The sequence below is a fragment of the Triturus cristatus genome, chromosome 8 (genome assembly GCF_964204655.1).
Source record: "Triturus cristatus chromosome 8, aTriCri1.1, whole genome shotgun sequence".
NCBI lineage: Eukaryota > Metazoa > Chordata > Amphibia > Caudata > Salamandridae > Triturus > Triturus cristatus.
In genome coordinates, this window is record NC_140591.1 from 1,624,119,533 (window position 1) to 1,624,135,136 (window position 15,604).

The 15,604-nt window shown below is 45.5% G+C and overlaps 1 protein-coding gene across 1 annotated transcript in view; it reads left to right on the forward strand.

Moving 5' to 3' along the window:
• LOC146808453 (transient receptor potential cation channel subfamily M member 2-like) overlaps positions 1 to 15,604 on the forward strand; it is a 2,757,229-nt gene that overhangs the window by 172,109 nt on the left and 2,569,516 nt on the right. Inside the window, exon 5 of the mRNA XM_085623562.1 lies at positions 1,101 to 1,281. Coding sequence (XP_085479688.1) covers positions 1,101 to 1,281 — 181 coding nt within the window. The remainder of the gene's footprint in view (positions 1 to 1,100; positions 1,282 to 15,604) is intronic.

The following is a 15,604-nucleotide window of genomic DNA, read 5'->3' on the forward strand; positions in this document are numbered from 1 at the left end:
AGGTGGCTCCTAGCTAAATCATCTGACAAAGGCATGATCGCAGAACTATACGCGCTCCTTCTCCAGACTCAGATTCACACATTCCACGCAGGGCGCGCAAGATGAGAAGAGGAACTGGAGAACATTGCCTATCACGCTCGTCACACGGCTCACAACACGGCTCACAACACGTCCCTCACAGAGACACTGACGAAGATAACCTCACATTGGTACTACACGCCGGTTAGAATACACAAAATCAAACCCTCACACAGCGGCAGGTGCTGGCAGGGCTGCGGGGATAAAGGGACCTTAACACACATTCTGTGGGAGTGCCAATACATCCAGCACTACTGGACACGGGTCCTCGACGATATAGATAGGCACCTAGACACGCAGCTTCCACGCTTTCCAGCCTATATATTGCTGGGTCTTCCGAACCCTTTGACCTATCCCTTGAAGTCCATCCACGGCAGACAGATCGGCATGGTGCTGGGCGCGGCGGCTTAGGCCATACTCGCTCATTGGGGAACAACGAACACCCACACAAACTGGTTACATAAGATATGGCACATGTTAGGCATGGAACAGATATCTATGTCGCTTGCAGGGAAGGGGAGGGATTTCAGGAGGTATGGGAACCATATGTGTCTTTACTGTCACAGGAGTTCAGTGAGATGACCGGCCCAAAATATCTCAGGCTCCTGCGCCTTACTGAGGCCCCCAAACCGGGTCAACATGAGGCATAAGGACAATAACCAATTACCTATGGTAGTGCAAGTCATGTCTCTGGGTGAGTGTGGACGTGGAGGGGTGAGTTTTCTTGGAGGGGCAGGGTTTTCGGGGTGGAGTTTTCTTTTCCTCCTTTTCTTGGGCTTGTAACGCACCACTTGCAGTAAACTAAGTGTGACTAGCTAACCGGGAGTCTTCTCCCTAAACGTTCTTTTGCTGCTGTATCTGTTTGCCCTTTTTACAAAATGCTAATAAAAGAGTTAAATCATAAAAATGTGACCACAATGTCTGTCCTTTGTTCACTGCTTAATCATGGCACTCCAATTAGATTGCCGCGTGTTAAGGTACATTCTTTTACTTTCGGTTACTTTTCCTTCTTGCCTTTGCAGTATGTACGTGCTTCTAATAATACCCCTTCCAACATTCTATATGAAATGATGACCAAGCAGTGGAAGCTCAGCATTCCCAACCTTGTCATATCAGTCTATGGCGGAACTAAGGACTTTATTGTAACATCAACACTGAAGACGCTTTTCACAATGGGACTTATCAGTGGAGCACAGAGCACAGGTGAGGGACATATGAGCACAGTCACAGAAGCAGATGCAACCGGTTAAACTTTCTAACATTTTTTCTCTTTAATTTTCTCAAATTTCTATGGATATGTTTAAGTCTGCAGTGATGGAGATCAGAACATTTCCTAACAAATGTATTTGCATTTGTTTTAGTTTTGCTTACCGTTTGATGGTGGCAGATAACCTTTTCAGAATTGTTCTACAGAGGAAAATATTTTTTAGGTATTGGCTACTAACAGCCTTAGCAAGCTTTAATGTTTGTATGAAATTACATATACTCAGAGTAGGCTTTGTGTCTATCTCACTTGCCTACTCTGATGGAATTACGTTCCACCCTGTTCTTGTGTACCTGTCCATGGAACGTCAGACCTTCCTTTGCAGTTCATGGGGGCACTGTTCTCTTTATCTTTCTCTTTCTGTCCTCACCCTCGCCTCTTTCTCTTTCACCTCCTATTTCCCACCAGGAGCCATCCTACTCTAGCACTCCGACACCCCCTTGTTTTTCCTGAGGTAAACTGGGGCCCTGCTGCTTGTTTTTGGGTCTGGCCTAGACAACTTTAGCTTATTTCAGAAAAATAAAAATACATATGTGTATGCATACATAGAGGTCTTCAGTGATCTTCTTCCATATGTCTGGTCGGTTCTGCTGCCATTCACATTTTGCTTCTGCCCGCCACAGTATACAAGCATGGGCTGAGGGTCAGCCCACTTTAATCATTAGTTCTGCTCAGTCTGAGTGCTGGTATTTCACCTCTGCACATGTGCATTTCCACCTGCTAAGTAGTTCACTTAAGTGCCACCGCTTCTAAGCCAATGTCTCCTGTTATTTGTGGTTTTTTTTCAAGTTGCTGCTTACTGTTAATGCTGTGCTTATACGAATCAAGTCAAGTTTATTTTGATACGGAAGACCGACGGAGGTCCATATAATTATATACTACAGGTGAGACAAAAAATGCATTTCCTTCAATAAATAGTTTTCCTTAGTACAAAGCTGTCTCCTTAGAATACATTATCATACATACTATACAAAATGCAGAGAAGAATAAAACAGCAAAGTGCAATAAACAAATAACAAGGAGGGACGGAATATTCCTAAAAAGCAAAAGTAAAAATATTACAACACATATACTCCAGGATGAGAGAAAATAAAAACATTACAACCTAAGAAATAACAATAACATTTCCTAATAGATAGCCAAAAAGGTTTTGACAAATCGATAAATCTTATTACAAACCATTTCATTGGGTGGGGACAAATTAAATAAGCTGGCTCGTGGGAGGAATGAATGTTAAATTTGAGGTATGATGGTCATAGGAAGATGCACCTAGCATTTTGCAACTCCGAACACACAAATAGCACATGAATTAAGATCTTGAACTTGTAAACAGCACATTTCACAGATTCTCTCTTTTCATTATTGTATCCCAAATACCAGTAATTTCTTTAAAGGGCAACAAATAAAGTCTCCGCACAATCTTCAGCCTTCTGATCCCTTGAGGTAGGTTTCAAGTTAGATAGGACTGTGGTTTTTTCCCCAAAGCACTCCCACAAACTACTTTGTTAAATGACTTGGGCTGGCTTAAAACATTATCCCTAGCCAAGCTAATGGAGGACACAGACTTCTTTAAAAACAGCTACAATGCAGACTTTTGCATGGGGGAGTGTAACAAGGTGGGGGCGACAGGGGCAGAAGACGAAGATATCACGGTCTGGTGGACTGCGACCCCACTCTCTCCCCCTCTTATTTCTCCACAACAGGATAAGTGGGACTCTCCGACCTCACCGTTGCTGGAATCGACAGAGGAATTCCAGGAAGGCGCCTTTAACTGGGGAATACCTTATGGCGGTACTCTGCCCCCTGATGATGTCTTCGAAAGTGGCCCAATAAGGAGAGGATGCAGGACGAATCCGGGGATGTCATCACCGGAGAGGAGAAGGAGGCGAAGAACGAAGACGCCGAGGGGCCCGGAGGGAAAAGACCGCTGGAGAAGAGAGGGAGCCCGAGGAGAGAACCATTAGAAGCCCTGCAAGTGCCGTGAGGCCAACGGTACCACGCTTCGCCCAGCCACGCTCCAGGAGGAGTATGGCTATCGCAGGTACAGGAGCGGTTCGCGGGTTGGAGAGGGAGGAGGGAGAGTCCAGCGATGTAAAGCCATCTCCTACCTTACTATTCCTGCTTGCACCCTTCCTTGAGCACTCGCATGTATTTTCTTAGATGTGCGTCACGGTTTGCGGTTTATCCTCACACCCGTGCCCTAGAACTCCTTAAATACAACTCCTTACACGTAGTATTGTTTTCTTTTATCTCTGCCGAGTCACCTGTACCACCGATACACCGCCTACCATCCGGGAGGATGAAGAGCTCATTGAAGACCGGTAGAAGACGGATGACCAGCCGCAAGACAGACTCTGCTACCTATGCCCCTTAGAAATGTACCTTTAGGAGCAGATGTGTACTTGGGAAAATAAAACCCTACTTAACACGACCAGGCGTCCGATCTCTTATTGTTACCCCGCAACAAGGGGTGGAGAATGCGGGCATAACTACACAGCCCATCAGTAATCCCATGATGGACGCGCTCATCCAGCACCTCATCAAAGGCCAGGAGAAGCTCGAATGGGCTATTGAGCGTCAGATCACATCGGCCCAGGCCGATAGGGGCGTATTTAAGAGCACCATTTCTGCCCAGATGGAGAGGCTACAGAAGTACATGACAGAACCAGCTACTCCTCCTCAAAGAAAACCCCGTAGTACTCTTCACCGGCCCCCGGGCATTTCTCTTCAAAAGTATGTGCCTGGGGAGGACCCTGACGCATTCTTGTTGAACTTTGAATGCGCCGTTCGGGCCTGCGTTTGGCCAGAGGAGAAGTGGCCTTTCTTCTTGGCACACCTGCTGACCGGGGAAGCCCAATCAGCATATCAAGTGGCCAACGCCACGAGAGGAACACCCTATCAAGAAATAAAAGAGGTTATTCTGGACCATCTCGGTCTGGACGCTGAGGCATACTGAAAAGAGATAGGCGTACCAGGGGAAAACCCCAAGACACTGTTTTTCCGGCTCAAAATGGCGGCCGACAAATGGTTGAAACCCTCCACAAGCACCAAAGAGGAAATAATGAACCGGATATACCTGGAACAATTTTATGAATCACTCCCTTATAGCACGCAGAGATGGCTGAAACAGCATCCACACGTCAGCCCGGAACAAGCCATTGAAATGGCCGCAACGTATTTGCGAGCCCAGCCACGTAACCCAGTGTGGGACACTGAGAAACCAAGTTGATCAAACCCCCAGAAATATGAAATAAGCATTGGCATAGCCAATAGGTCTCACCTTTGGGACCTTATAAGTGTTTAGTTATCCAGCACAATATCCTTGGTGCAACAACATCTACTTGTTTAGCCATGCAACACTTGAAGGTCCCAAAGGCGAGACCTATTGGCTATGCCAATGCTTGTTGTGTTTGATGTAATGCCTTAAGTGGCCATGGGTACGTATGCCTAGACATGAATATCAACTGGAAAGGCACAAACCAGAAATCTCATTCCTTACAAGTTCGTCCATAGTAGTCCAATTGATCATACAAGAATACTACTTCAAGAATGAGTTTTATCCAATTAAGTTTCTTAAATCATTTGCTCAAAGAATGTATGACTAGCTTAACAGACAAATTGTTTCACTCTTAAGCAAAGAACTTCACCAAGCCTACAACCAATACCAAGTAGTAAAGGGATTATGTCTGCACTGGTTGTTGAATCCAGTACTGTGGCCAGACAGAAACCCCAATCAAGGCGAAACTGGCCTTGGATTTTAGTACAAGGAGGACCTGGTATGGCAGCTCAGGCTGGACTGTTCCTACTGAAGTATGGTGAAGACTGATTTGCATATGGCTTGGTCCAAACTGCAGTGGCATGGTGAGCAAAATATGTGTTGAAATGCCACAGAGTGATTGGCATTGTTTAGCCTTAGTGCAAGCATTTATCCCATCACATTGTGATCACTCCCACACACTGGCAGTACTCTACTCACAGTAGTGCACTCAGACATGTTTAGTATGGCCAGTACAGAGAATAGCGACAGATACTGACCAATGACTCCCAAGGCAAAGCAGATGGCCTCACCCTTCACCTGCCAACCACCATCAGAAGTGCCAGCCTCGGTTAGATAATATCACAATTCTGAATCTTGACCAGGAACAGTAGCAACTTTTTTGACACCATCTGGCAAGTAAGATGTGTATTTATGGAGACTCTTCATAAATGTTATTGCACTAAGACAATAAACCTCCTTCCCATTAGGCATTTAATCAGTTAATTCTATTTGCTTGAAATTGAATGGGAAGTGTTGACAAAGTGCACGCAGATAACACAGAAGAGTTAATTATTAATGGAAAGTCTGACCGTTTGCTTGATACACATTGGTCAGTAGAAATTGCCAATCTACCTTGGTGTAAAAATTGATAGTGCTCTATCCATGGTCACTTAGATGTCCTCTCTAGCTTCCTTTGTGGGTTTTTTCCCACCGTAAAATCCTGAGGAAACTGATTCAGTTTGTGACAGAGGATGGACAAAGAACAGCTGTCACCACGATAATTGGATCTAGACTGGACCGCACCAACTCGTTACCTTGTCTACCATCCACTCTATTAAAGAAACTTTAAGAGCTTCAAAATTGGGCTGCGTGGGTGATCTTGAACTCCCAGATTCGTACATGTTTGTCTGCTATCTCAAAGCTTCCACTGGCTTCACAGCAACCAGAGGATTCAGCTTCAACTTCAGGGAATAGCTCCTTCTTTCATCCAACTCTTAGATAAATCACCGGTCGCACCATATGATCCTGCCTTGGTAAACTGTTGCTGTTCTTAATTTCTTTTTAAAGCCAGAGTCGGAGTGGCAGCCTCTCTGTTCTAGCCCAGTGACTCTGGAATCTCCTGAATGGAATCCGAGTTGAAGCCAACTTAATGTATTTCAGTCTTATGCTAAAAACGTGGCTTTTTCACCAAGCTTTATTTTTCTAATCTTTAGTTTTACTGCCAAGAAACTGTTTGGTGAATGTGCACTCTACAAATGTTAGTAACAAAGCAGATTAAAGAGCTTTAGTCAAAACTATTGGCCTCAGTAGTGCAGAACAATAAACGTGTCTCAGTCAACTGGCCACACATTCAACAGGGATTGTTACAACCAATTAAACCACAAAAGGCAGCAATGCAGACATTTCACAAATTATTCAGAAAAAAACACCTAATCCAATGCAGTATATGAAGAAAAGGAACTTGCACATCAGGTTATTAATCGCAGCAAGTTCCTGTGATTAAATATTTCACTGCGTTCACCAAAACGGAGATCTACGTTAAACATTAGAGTGGTGCTTTTCAAAATTGCCTAATTTTTGCTTTGCTTAGTACAAGCGGATGACAACGGATTATCGAAAGCATCAAATCACAAACAGCAATACCAATGGTTGTGCAAATTATTCATTAGCGGTTTAATGTAGGTTTTCTGGAAAGCCTCCTCACAGACGCAGTGGAAGCATGACATCATTGAACTACCATTGCAGCCCTGGGCTTTTCTTTAATTGGAAAGTTCCAGCAAGCCAAACTGTTCAATATGAATGAGCTCACTGAATCAATTTCTTAAGTATGTTCTTAAAGTGATTCTTACAGGACTGTCCTTGTGTGTTTCACACAAGCCATACATGAATACATCCTCCGGTCAGTGAGTGAACCATCAGGTAGCTAAAATCTAATGCGCTCTGGAGAGAATACAGAGAGAATGCAGATCAGCATCTGGAAGGGCAGTTGATGACAGATGCATGCCCAGCAGTCTCTGATGATCAGCCCCATGGACTTCCCACCGGGCACAATTCCTGCCTTATAGACACCAGCCAAGAAGAGGAGCTGAGATGCTGAAAGCACAACCCAGAGCAGTGAGTTGGCGTGGTCACCACCAGATGGGTGTGAAGTAGGCTTCCAGTGCAGTGGCTCAGAGCAGTCATTTTCCCTCAGCCAAATGGTCGTTTGTGCTGGCTATGCTGCTCCTCATTTTTGGGTCTGACTCAACGCTGCAGTCTACATGACATATTGCTACACATTCTTTAAAACACACAGTGCGTTTTGGCCATGTGGGCATTTCTCTCACCTCCTGCTATTGGATGTTTGATGTAGCATTCAGCCCACTTGATAGAGCTTCTATTGGAATGCATGAGAAACTATTTAAAGTGTGATAAGCATAACGAATCGTTATACTGTTTATCACGTTTAATTATTTATCTCATACATGCATTCTTTATAGAAAACAAACCTATTACTTCAGTATTGGAGCCTTTCATAGATTCACATGCCTGAATCATTCCCCGTCGTCGAGACGGGAGTCTCCGGTACATAAAAAAGCATTGCTTAGTATCATAGCAAACTGAAAAAAAAGGCCTAGGCCCATCTTCCTTTGCAACCCATAACCTTTTGTTATGTAAAAAAGGACTAAACTTGTCCCTGAACCAATCAGAGCCTCTCACCCTCTAGAACACTCCTGAGAGAACCTTCTGCCCTCAGATTTTCTACCGCACGTTGTGCTAGGGAGTCTCCTTTGAGCTCTGCTCAAATTCTACAGTTGGTTCTAGATTAAGGAGATTTTTTTTTTTCAACTGAAATTTCTACATCATCTTGGAGAATGGCTGATAAGGAAAAGAAAGGCTTGTTTAGGGCCTGTGCCACCTGTTCAAAGAAGAGATTATATACTGACGATCCTCATAAAGACTGTATATACTGCCTTTACCCACACCACCAGGCGAAGGAGTGTAAGGTATGACGCACCTTTTCTAATAAGACTCTGAGGGATCGTGAAGGCAGACTGTTAATTTGGCTCCAAAAACTTAAAACCAGGAAGGACGTCGTGTCTAGTGACAGTGATGAGGCGTCAACTGTTTCAAGGAGATCTCAGAAGAGAAGCAGATCTCCTCAGGCTCATACCTCAGGGGAGAAACCTGAGAAGGCTCTAAATAAGACCACTTCTGGGTCTTCAGAGCGCAGTCCCTCAAAATCTCCTAAAACTAAAGAAAAGGAGAGCAAGGGTCATGCTTCAGGGGTGAAACAGTCAAAGAAAACAAGTTATGAGCCTTCAAAATCACCCCTTAAAATTAAACATACGCTTAAGAAGCCAGCGTCTACTTCACCTGAGGAGAAATTAGAAAAATCTACATCGTCGACGGGATCGTCGACGAAGAAAGTAGCGTCGTCAACGAAGAAGAGTGAAGTAAAAGTCATTATTGAACCTATACTCGACGACAATGACGACGACCACAACTACATCGTCGACGGCACCGTCGACGACGGTGACAACTGCATCGTCGACGGCGGCAACGACGACGATGTCTACAGCGTCAACGACGGCATCGACGACGACAGTGTCGTCGGCGGTTACTATGGCAATCTCGTCGACGGGCTCGTCGACGAGGGAAAAAACCCCAGAAAAGCGGGATTTTGCCAGGAAAAGAAGGATTACCCCGGATATTACGTCTCCTAGTAAAGTAACGCCTCTGGTTCCATCCCATTTATTGGAGGAGGAGGATTCGCAGGAGGATGATAATGAGGGTCCGTTTGGCTATGCAAGTAGCCCTTCTCAGTTACATGTTAAATGTCAGGAGGATGACTGGGAGGATGAGTATGGGGGTTATCAGGACCGCCCCCGACAACATGATCAGGAAGAGAGGGTGAGTGTTCAGGCTTCTCTTCTGACGGATTTGCAGTTCATGTTGGATGATTACAAGAGGAGGCATACTTTGCCTCAGTCTACCCAAAGGATGCCAGTGGCTCCGGCGCACTTTGTTCCATGTACACCAGTGCGAAGGCAGGAGGTACCGGTTCCGGGTCCAATATCACCTTTGCCACAGCCGGTTCTGGACACATCTGAGGATGAAGAGCAGGAGGAAGGGGAGATAACAGATCCTAGTAAGGAATGGGATGAGTATTTGATTCCGTCCCCTTCATCTCCGTCACCGAGACCTGTGGATTCCCCTCCGGAGGACATTGGAGGGTTACATAATCTGATGGAAAGAGCCGCGCAGAGATTTGCGCTCAATATGTCATCAGATAAAGCAGAATGCTTTTTATATGATTTCAAAGAACTGTTTTGCAAGACGGTTAGATCTCTTCCAATTGTGAGTCATCTATGGGAGGAAGGTCTCAAAGTTATGGAGACGCCGGCAATGGTTACTCCAGTGCTTGCTAGGCTGGACAAAAAATACAAAGCGCCTTCCGATGCTCCGGCTTGTTTATTAGGTCACCCAAACCGGACTCGGTTATAAATCAAGCGGCGCCGCAAAAATCGAGGAATCCGTCTACTCCAATTTAGACGCCACCGGACAGAGAGGGTAGGCGCTTGGATAATGCAGGGAAAAGGTTTTCGTCCATGTCTGCTCTTCTTCTGGTCAAGGCAGCAAATGCCCTAGCCATCCTGGGCAGGTATGATAGGCAGATGTGGTGCGACCTATCACCATACATTGATAGCATACCTGAAGCGGACAGACAAGAGGCCAGGAAAATCCTCCAGGAAGGTGAAAGGACTTCGGCTGAAGTCATAGATTGTGCAATGGACATTGCGACCACGGCCTTCAGATGTTTTACGCAGACAAGGATGGTTGAGAGCAACATCTTTTAGGCCTGAAGTCCAGAATAAGATCTTGGATCTTCCGTTCAATGGGGAAGATCTGTTTGGAAAGCATGTGGATCAGGCCTTACAGAGTATCAAGGATACGGAAACAGCGAAATCTCTGGGAACATTACAGTATAGAAAAGTTCCTTTTCGTGGCTCACGAGGTAGGGGCCAACCTTCTTATAGAGGAGGTTATCAACAAGGCCGCTATTCTTCCTACTCCACATCATCTCAACCATATCGTCAACAATATTCACAGAGACAGACAGGAGGTTTCACAAAATCTACTCCTAGAGGTCGAGGAGGTCGCCAAGGGAAAGACACCACCCGAAGACAATGACATTCTAGTGACACTTACTCCTCATATGTCGCATATTCCCCTGGGTGGAAGAATTTCCTATCATCATCAAAATTGGCAGCAGATAACGACGGACCAATTGGTCCTCCACATAATACAATTCGGTCATACTCTAGAGTTTCTGGAAATCCCCCCTTGTTCACCTCCAAGATTTCAAGAGGTCAAGTATTTACACCAGATGCGTCAAGAAATTCGGACAATGCTCCGAAAGGGAGCAATAGAACCGGTACCGAATTCCCAGAAAGGAAGGGGATTTTATTCCCTGTTTTTTCTGATCAAGAAAGACATTCTTCAATGGCGCCCCATTTTGGATCTCAGATCCCTAAATACTTACCTCAAGGATCAGACCTTCAGAATGATCTCCCTCCAGGATATTCTGCTGCTGTTAAACCCAGGGGATTATATGACCAAATTGGACTTACGGGATGCGTATTTCCATATCCCAATCCATCCTTCACACAGGCAGTACCTTCGGTTTATGGTGGCCGAAGATCATTACCAATTCAAGGTGCTTCCTTTTGGTCTGAAATCGGCCCGAGGATTTTTACAAAATGCCTGGCTCCAGTGGCAGTGGTTCTAAGGAGACAGAAACACCAAGTGTTTCCTTACCTCGACGACTGGCTAGTCAAGGCTTCATCGAAAGCATCAGCCCAGTTGTCAACAGAGGCTTGCATAGAACTATTTGCCAGATTAGGCCTCACTCTTAACGAGGAGAAGTCAACTCTGCAACCGTCAAGAAATATAACCTTCTTGGGAGCAATTCTGGATACAGAGGTAAACCGAGCGTTCCCCTCCGAGGAGAGACAGCGGGGAATAATATCTCTATCCTAGGCGTTTATAAAAAGAAGGTCTCTTTCAGTACGCAAGTACAAGTCATTGCTGGGAACGATGTCATCTTGCATTCCCCTCGTACCTTGCTGCAGGCTACGGATGCGTCCGTTACAAGAGCATTTGGATCTTCAGTGGCATCAAGCGACAGGATCCTTCGAGGATATAATCAAAGTGACGCCGATCATGATCCACGCGGCGACATGGTGGACCCGAAAACGAAACATCTCGCAGGGTCTTTCTTTCCTGACTCAGCCAGCTCCATTGGTGATTACGACAGATGCGTCCTTAGAAGGATGGGGAGCATTCCTTCAGGATCTGCAGGTCAGCGGTCGTTGGAAAGCGGACGAGCAGCAATTGCATATCAACCTTTTGGAGCTCAGAGCCGTCCGCTTAGCATTGTTGGCGTTCCTGCCAAGGATTCAAGGTGCAGCCGTGTTGGTAAGAACAGACAACACAACAGCAATGCACTATTTGAACAAACAGGGAGGAACAAGATCACTCTCCCTGTCTCGGGAAGTCCAGTGGATATGGGAATGGGCTCTACGACACGGAAGTATTCATTAAAGTGGAACATCTTCCAGGGGACCAGAACACCAAAGCGGATACTCTAAGCAGACTAAAGTCTGTCTGTCACGATTGGGAAATCGACAATGGGATTTTGAACAACATCTTCCAGAAATGGGGAACTCCAACAGTAGATCTTTTTGCGACAAGGGAGAACAGAAAATGCCGGTTCTTTGCAAGCTGGCTTCCCCAACGGGGATCTTGGGGGAATGCGTTTTTGATGGCATGGTCAGGCATCTTTGCCTACGCCTTTCCTCCAATTCTCCTCCTGCCGCGGGTTCTTATGAAGATCAAGAAAGAACCATGCAGGTTAATCCTGATCGCTCCGTGGTGGCCCAGACAGCATTGGTTTGCGGAGCTTCTTCTACTGTCAGAGGTGCGCCCGATTTGCCTGCAGCCGATACCGTCTCTGCTGACAATGTTCCAGGGGGAAGTTCTGCATCCGGATCCGAAATCTCTGCATTTAGCAGCCTGGCTCCTGAATACTGTGAATTTCAGCATCTGAATATCTCTACAGAGTGCAGGGAGATTCTATCTAGAGCCAGAGCGGATAGTACAAACAAGACATATCGGATGAAGTGGAAAAGGTTCTGTTTATGGTGCAAAAGGTCAAACATTCATCCGCTGCTTTCAGAAGCTCACGAGATTATTCCATACTTCTTGCTTTTGGCTAAGTCAAGTTTGGCTCATGCATCTATAAAGGTACACCTAGCTGCAATTTCACGCTTTAGAAGAACGGCCTCTGGTCCATCTCTGTGGTCTTCTAGAATCATCAAACGATTTATGAAAGGTCTGTTCCGAGTTTTCCCTCCAATAAAACCTCCACCACCTCTCTGGCAATTGAACGTCGTTCTTTCCCAGTTGATGAAACAGCCCTTTGAGCCAATTCACAGGGCGGAGCTGAAATTTCTTTCCTGGAAAGTTGCGCTTCTCATTGCGCTCACTTCAGCCAGGAGAGTGGGGGAGATTCAGGCTCTCACGGTCCAAGAGCCTTTCTTGCAGTTCAAAGAGGACAGGATAATACTCAGGACTAATCCAAAATTCATCCTTCAGGTTCCAACTGACTTTCATTTGAACGAACCTTTAATTCTCAAAAGATTTTTTCCACAACCATCCACAGCGGCGGAAAGAGCTCTCCACTCGCTGGATGTCCGCATTTCCACAAGTCTTAACAGCTTTTTGTTGCCTACAGCAGCTGGCCGACCTTTGAATGCACGAGTCCGTGAACATTCTACAAGAGCAGTCTCCACCTCTACTGCTCTATTCGGAGTACCGATCCAGGATATCTGCAGGGCGGCAACCTGGACGAGTACACACACCTTCACCAGGCATTACTGCTTGGATGCAGCCACAGGGAGAGATGTGGGGGTAGGAGAAGCGGTGCTGAGGAACCTTATCCAGTAACGGTGAGCCTTCTTTACCATCCCTCCTTCCTTTATTATGTGCTTTGGCACATTTTATTGTTGTTTATTGTATTACCATTTGCAAAGTATTTTTGATATGTGGAATTTGGTTTACAGATACCATTTTCTCACGCTATATATGTTTCCTGGATTCACGTTCTGGGTAACAAAAAATTTGCATTTATTTACTGCTCGCTATTCTGATTCAGGCATGTGAATCTATGAAAGGCTCCAATACTGGAGTAAGAAAACAAGTTACTTACCTGTAACTGTAGTTCTCCAGTATTGGACCTTTAATAGATTCACATGCAACCCACCCTCCTCCCCTGAGAAGCTCACCTCGGATTTAGCACAAACAGTGTTATTGCACAAGTGCACGAAAATCTGAGGGCAGAAGGTTCTCTCAGGAGTGTTCTAGAGGGTGATTGGTTCAGGGACAAGTTTAGTCCTTTTTTACATAACGAAGGTTATGGGTTGCAAAGGAAAATGGGCCTAGGCCTTTTTTTCAGTTTGCTATGATACTAAGCAATGCTTTTTTATGTACCGGAGACTCCCGTCTCAACGACGGGGAATGATTCAGACATGTGAATCTATGAAAGGTCCAATACTGGAGAACGACAGTTACAGGTAAGTAACTTGTTTTCTTTCTGCTACTTCATTGGGAAAGCCAATAAAGCTTAGTTTAATGTGCTAAACAAGCAAAATGTGTGCATGCAACACACCCAAACAGCATTTGTGAATGCCTGTCTTTGCATGCCATGGGCTTTGCCAACGTCTGTTTGAGTTCTATCCTTACACTTAAGTCCACGGATATGTGTTAAACATATTTATAAATAGCTCCTAAATATGAAAACATCCAGTGAGTCAGGTGTAAGTGGAATGCAGATGTGGTTGTGAAAGTGCCGTTTTTGCCCCACAACCTGTGCGCCCATATCCACCGGGAGTAACGAGGTGGTGAAGAGTTCTGACTCATTTCCCATGTATAATGCACTACAAGCCATAGTTCAATTTTTTTTAAAGAAAATGTGCGAGGCAAATTGTGGTTCACTGATACAGTATGGGTGCCTGTCCTACCTTTTTGAAAGGTGCACTCTTTGCATGTTGACCCAGTTTGTAGACATCACAATTGCTAAAGAACTGCATCATGCACAAGCCGAGTTTATCTACACTTTGATACGCCATTGCTTTTTGGGTGTTTCCAACAACGTCAGTCGTAACATCTTGGTAAAACAAAAAAAAATCGCATCTAGGGAGTCATTTTGCAGCCATTTAAAAGGTCACCGGCCTGGACAATCTCCAAGAAGCAGTCAATTTGCATTAAGCCATGGTTGCAGTATGCAGAGCAACAGTGCCTACACCTGGCGAAACTCTGGGTTTCCCTGCCACAAAACCAGTGAGCGGTCTGCAGTACCACTAACAATGACAGTTTTCTGAAGCGAGGTGCCCCGCCCAAGGCCTCGTATTTAACCAATGCGGCACCCTCTAGCGGGGAGAAGCCTCAACATATGAGAATGGGTCAATAATAGACTTAGATAAACTCTGAAGAAATGCAAATACAAAGTCCCGTTTTGAAATCCAGACCAATGTTCCAGACGGTTCTCTGTAGCATCAGGCAGAGACAGGGCAGGAGCAGATCGGTGTACATAAGATAACATGCCTGTCCAGCTTTGAAATTTCGATTGGCAGGTTAAATATATTGGAGGGTGTGTGCCTACCTACCTTGTAGGACCAGCATGTTATTTTGGGAATTGGGAAAGCAGGGCATGGATGCAAAAATCATTGTGGCATGTAATGTTAAGCAACCATTACATTCATGCTATTCAAATGCGCATACACCCTGGGCACTGCTAGGGGACAGCGCAAATGGTCAAATGGTTATGCTAACACTGATGTCTAAAGCGCTGTATTGCCATCAGTGGCCTGCACGCGCGCACACAGAGTAGCTTCACATGACTCACAGTGAAAATAGACTAATTATTCCGCTTACTCCATGAGGCTGCCCAACACCTAACGCCAAACCCTGGTCCAAATCGCACACGGTAGCGCATGGTCGTCATCGTTTCTATCTTTAATTCCCTGATGATTTTAAACAGCGACTCACACCTGGTAGAGTCTCTAAAACAGCAACTTTTGACCTCGGACCACAAACACCTACTGTGAACTCATCTTGCTCCCGGAGACCGGTGGCAGAGTGCCAACAGGGCCATCGTAAGCACGTCCATTTTAACACAAGCGCGCGCCTCGCACAAAAAGTAAAAAAAAAAAAATGTCGGCCGTAGTGAAAGCGAGCAGCGATAATTGCTCACACATGGCGCCAAAGCTCGCTCCCGCAAGGGAATCGCCAAACGTGCACGCTTTGCCATTGAAAGCAATGCAACGCGTGCATGTTTTTGCCTGCAAAGCTGTGTCAATTACAAAAGGTATTTTTCCTACGCAACGCATGCGCGCTGCATAGGCGAGACCTAAAAAACAACGCCCTCTCTTGGACCCAACAAAAACCAGACCAACCACATC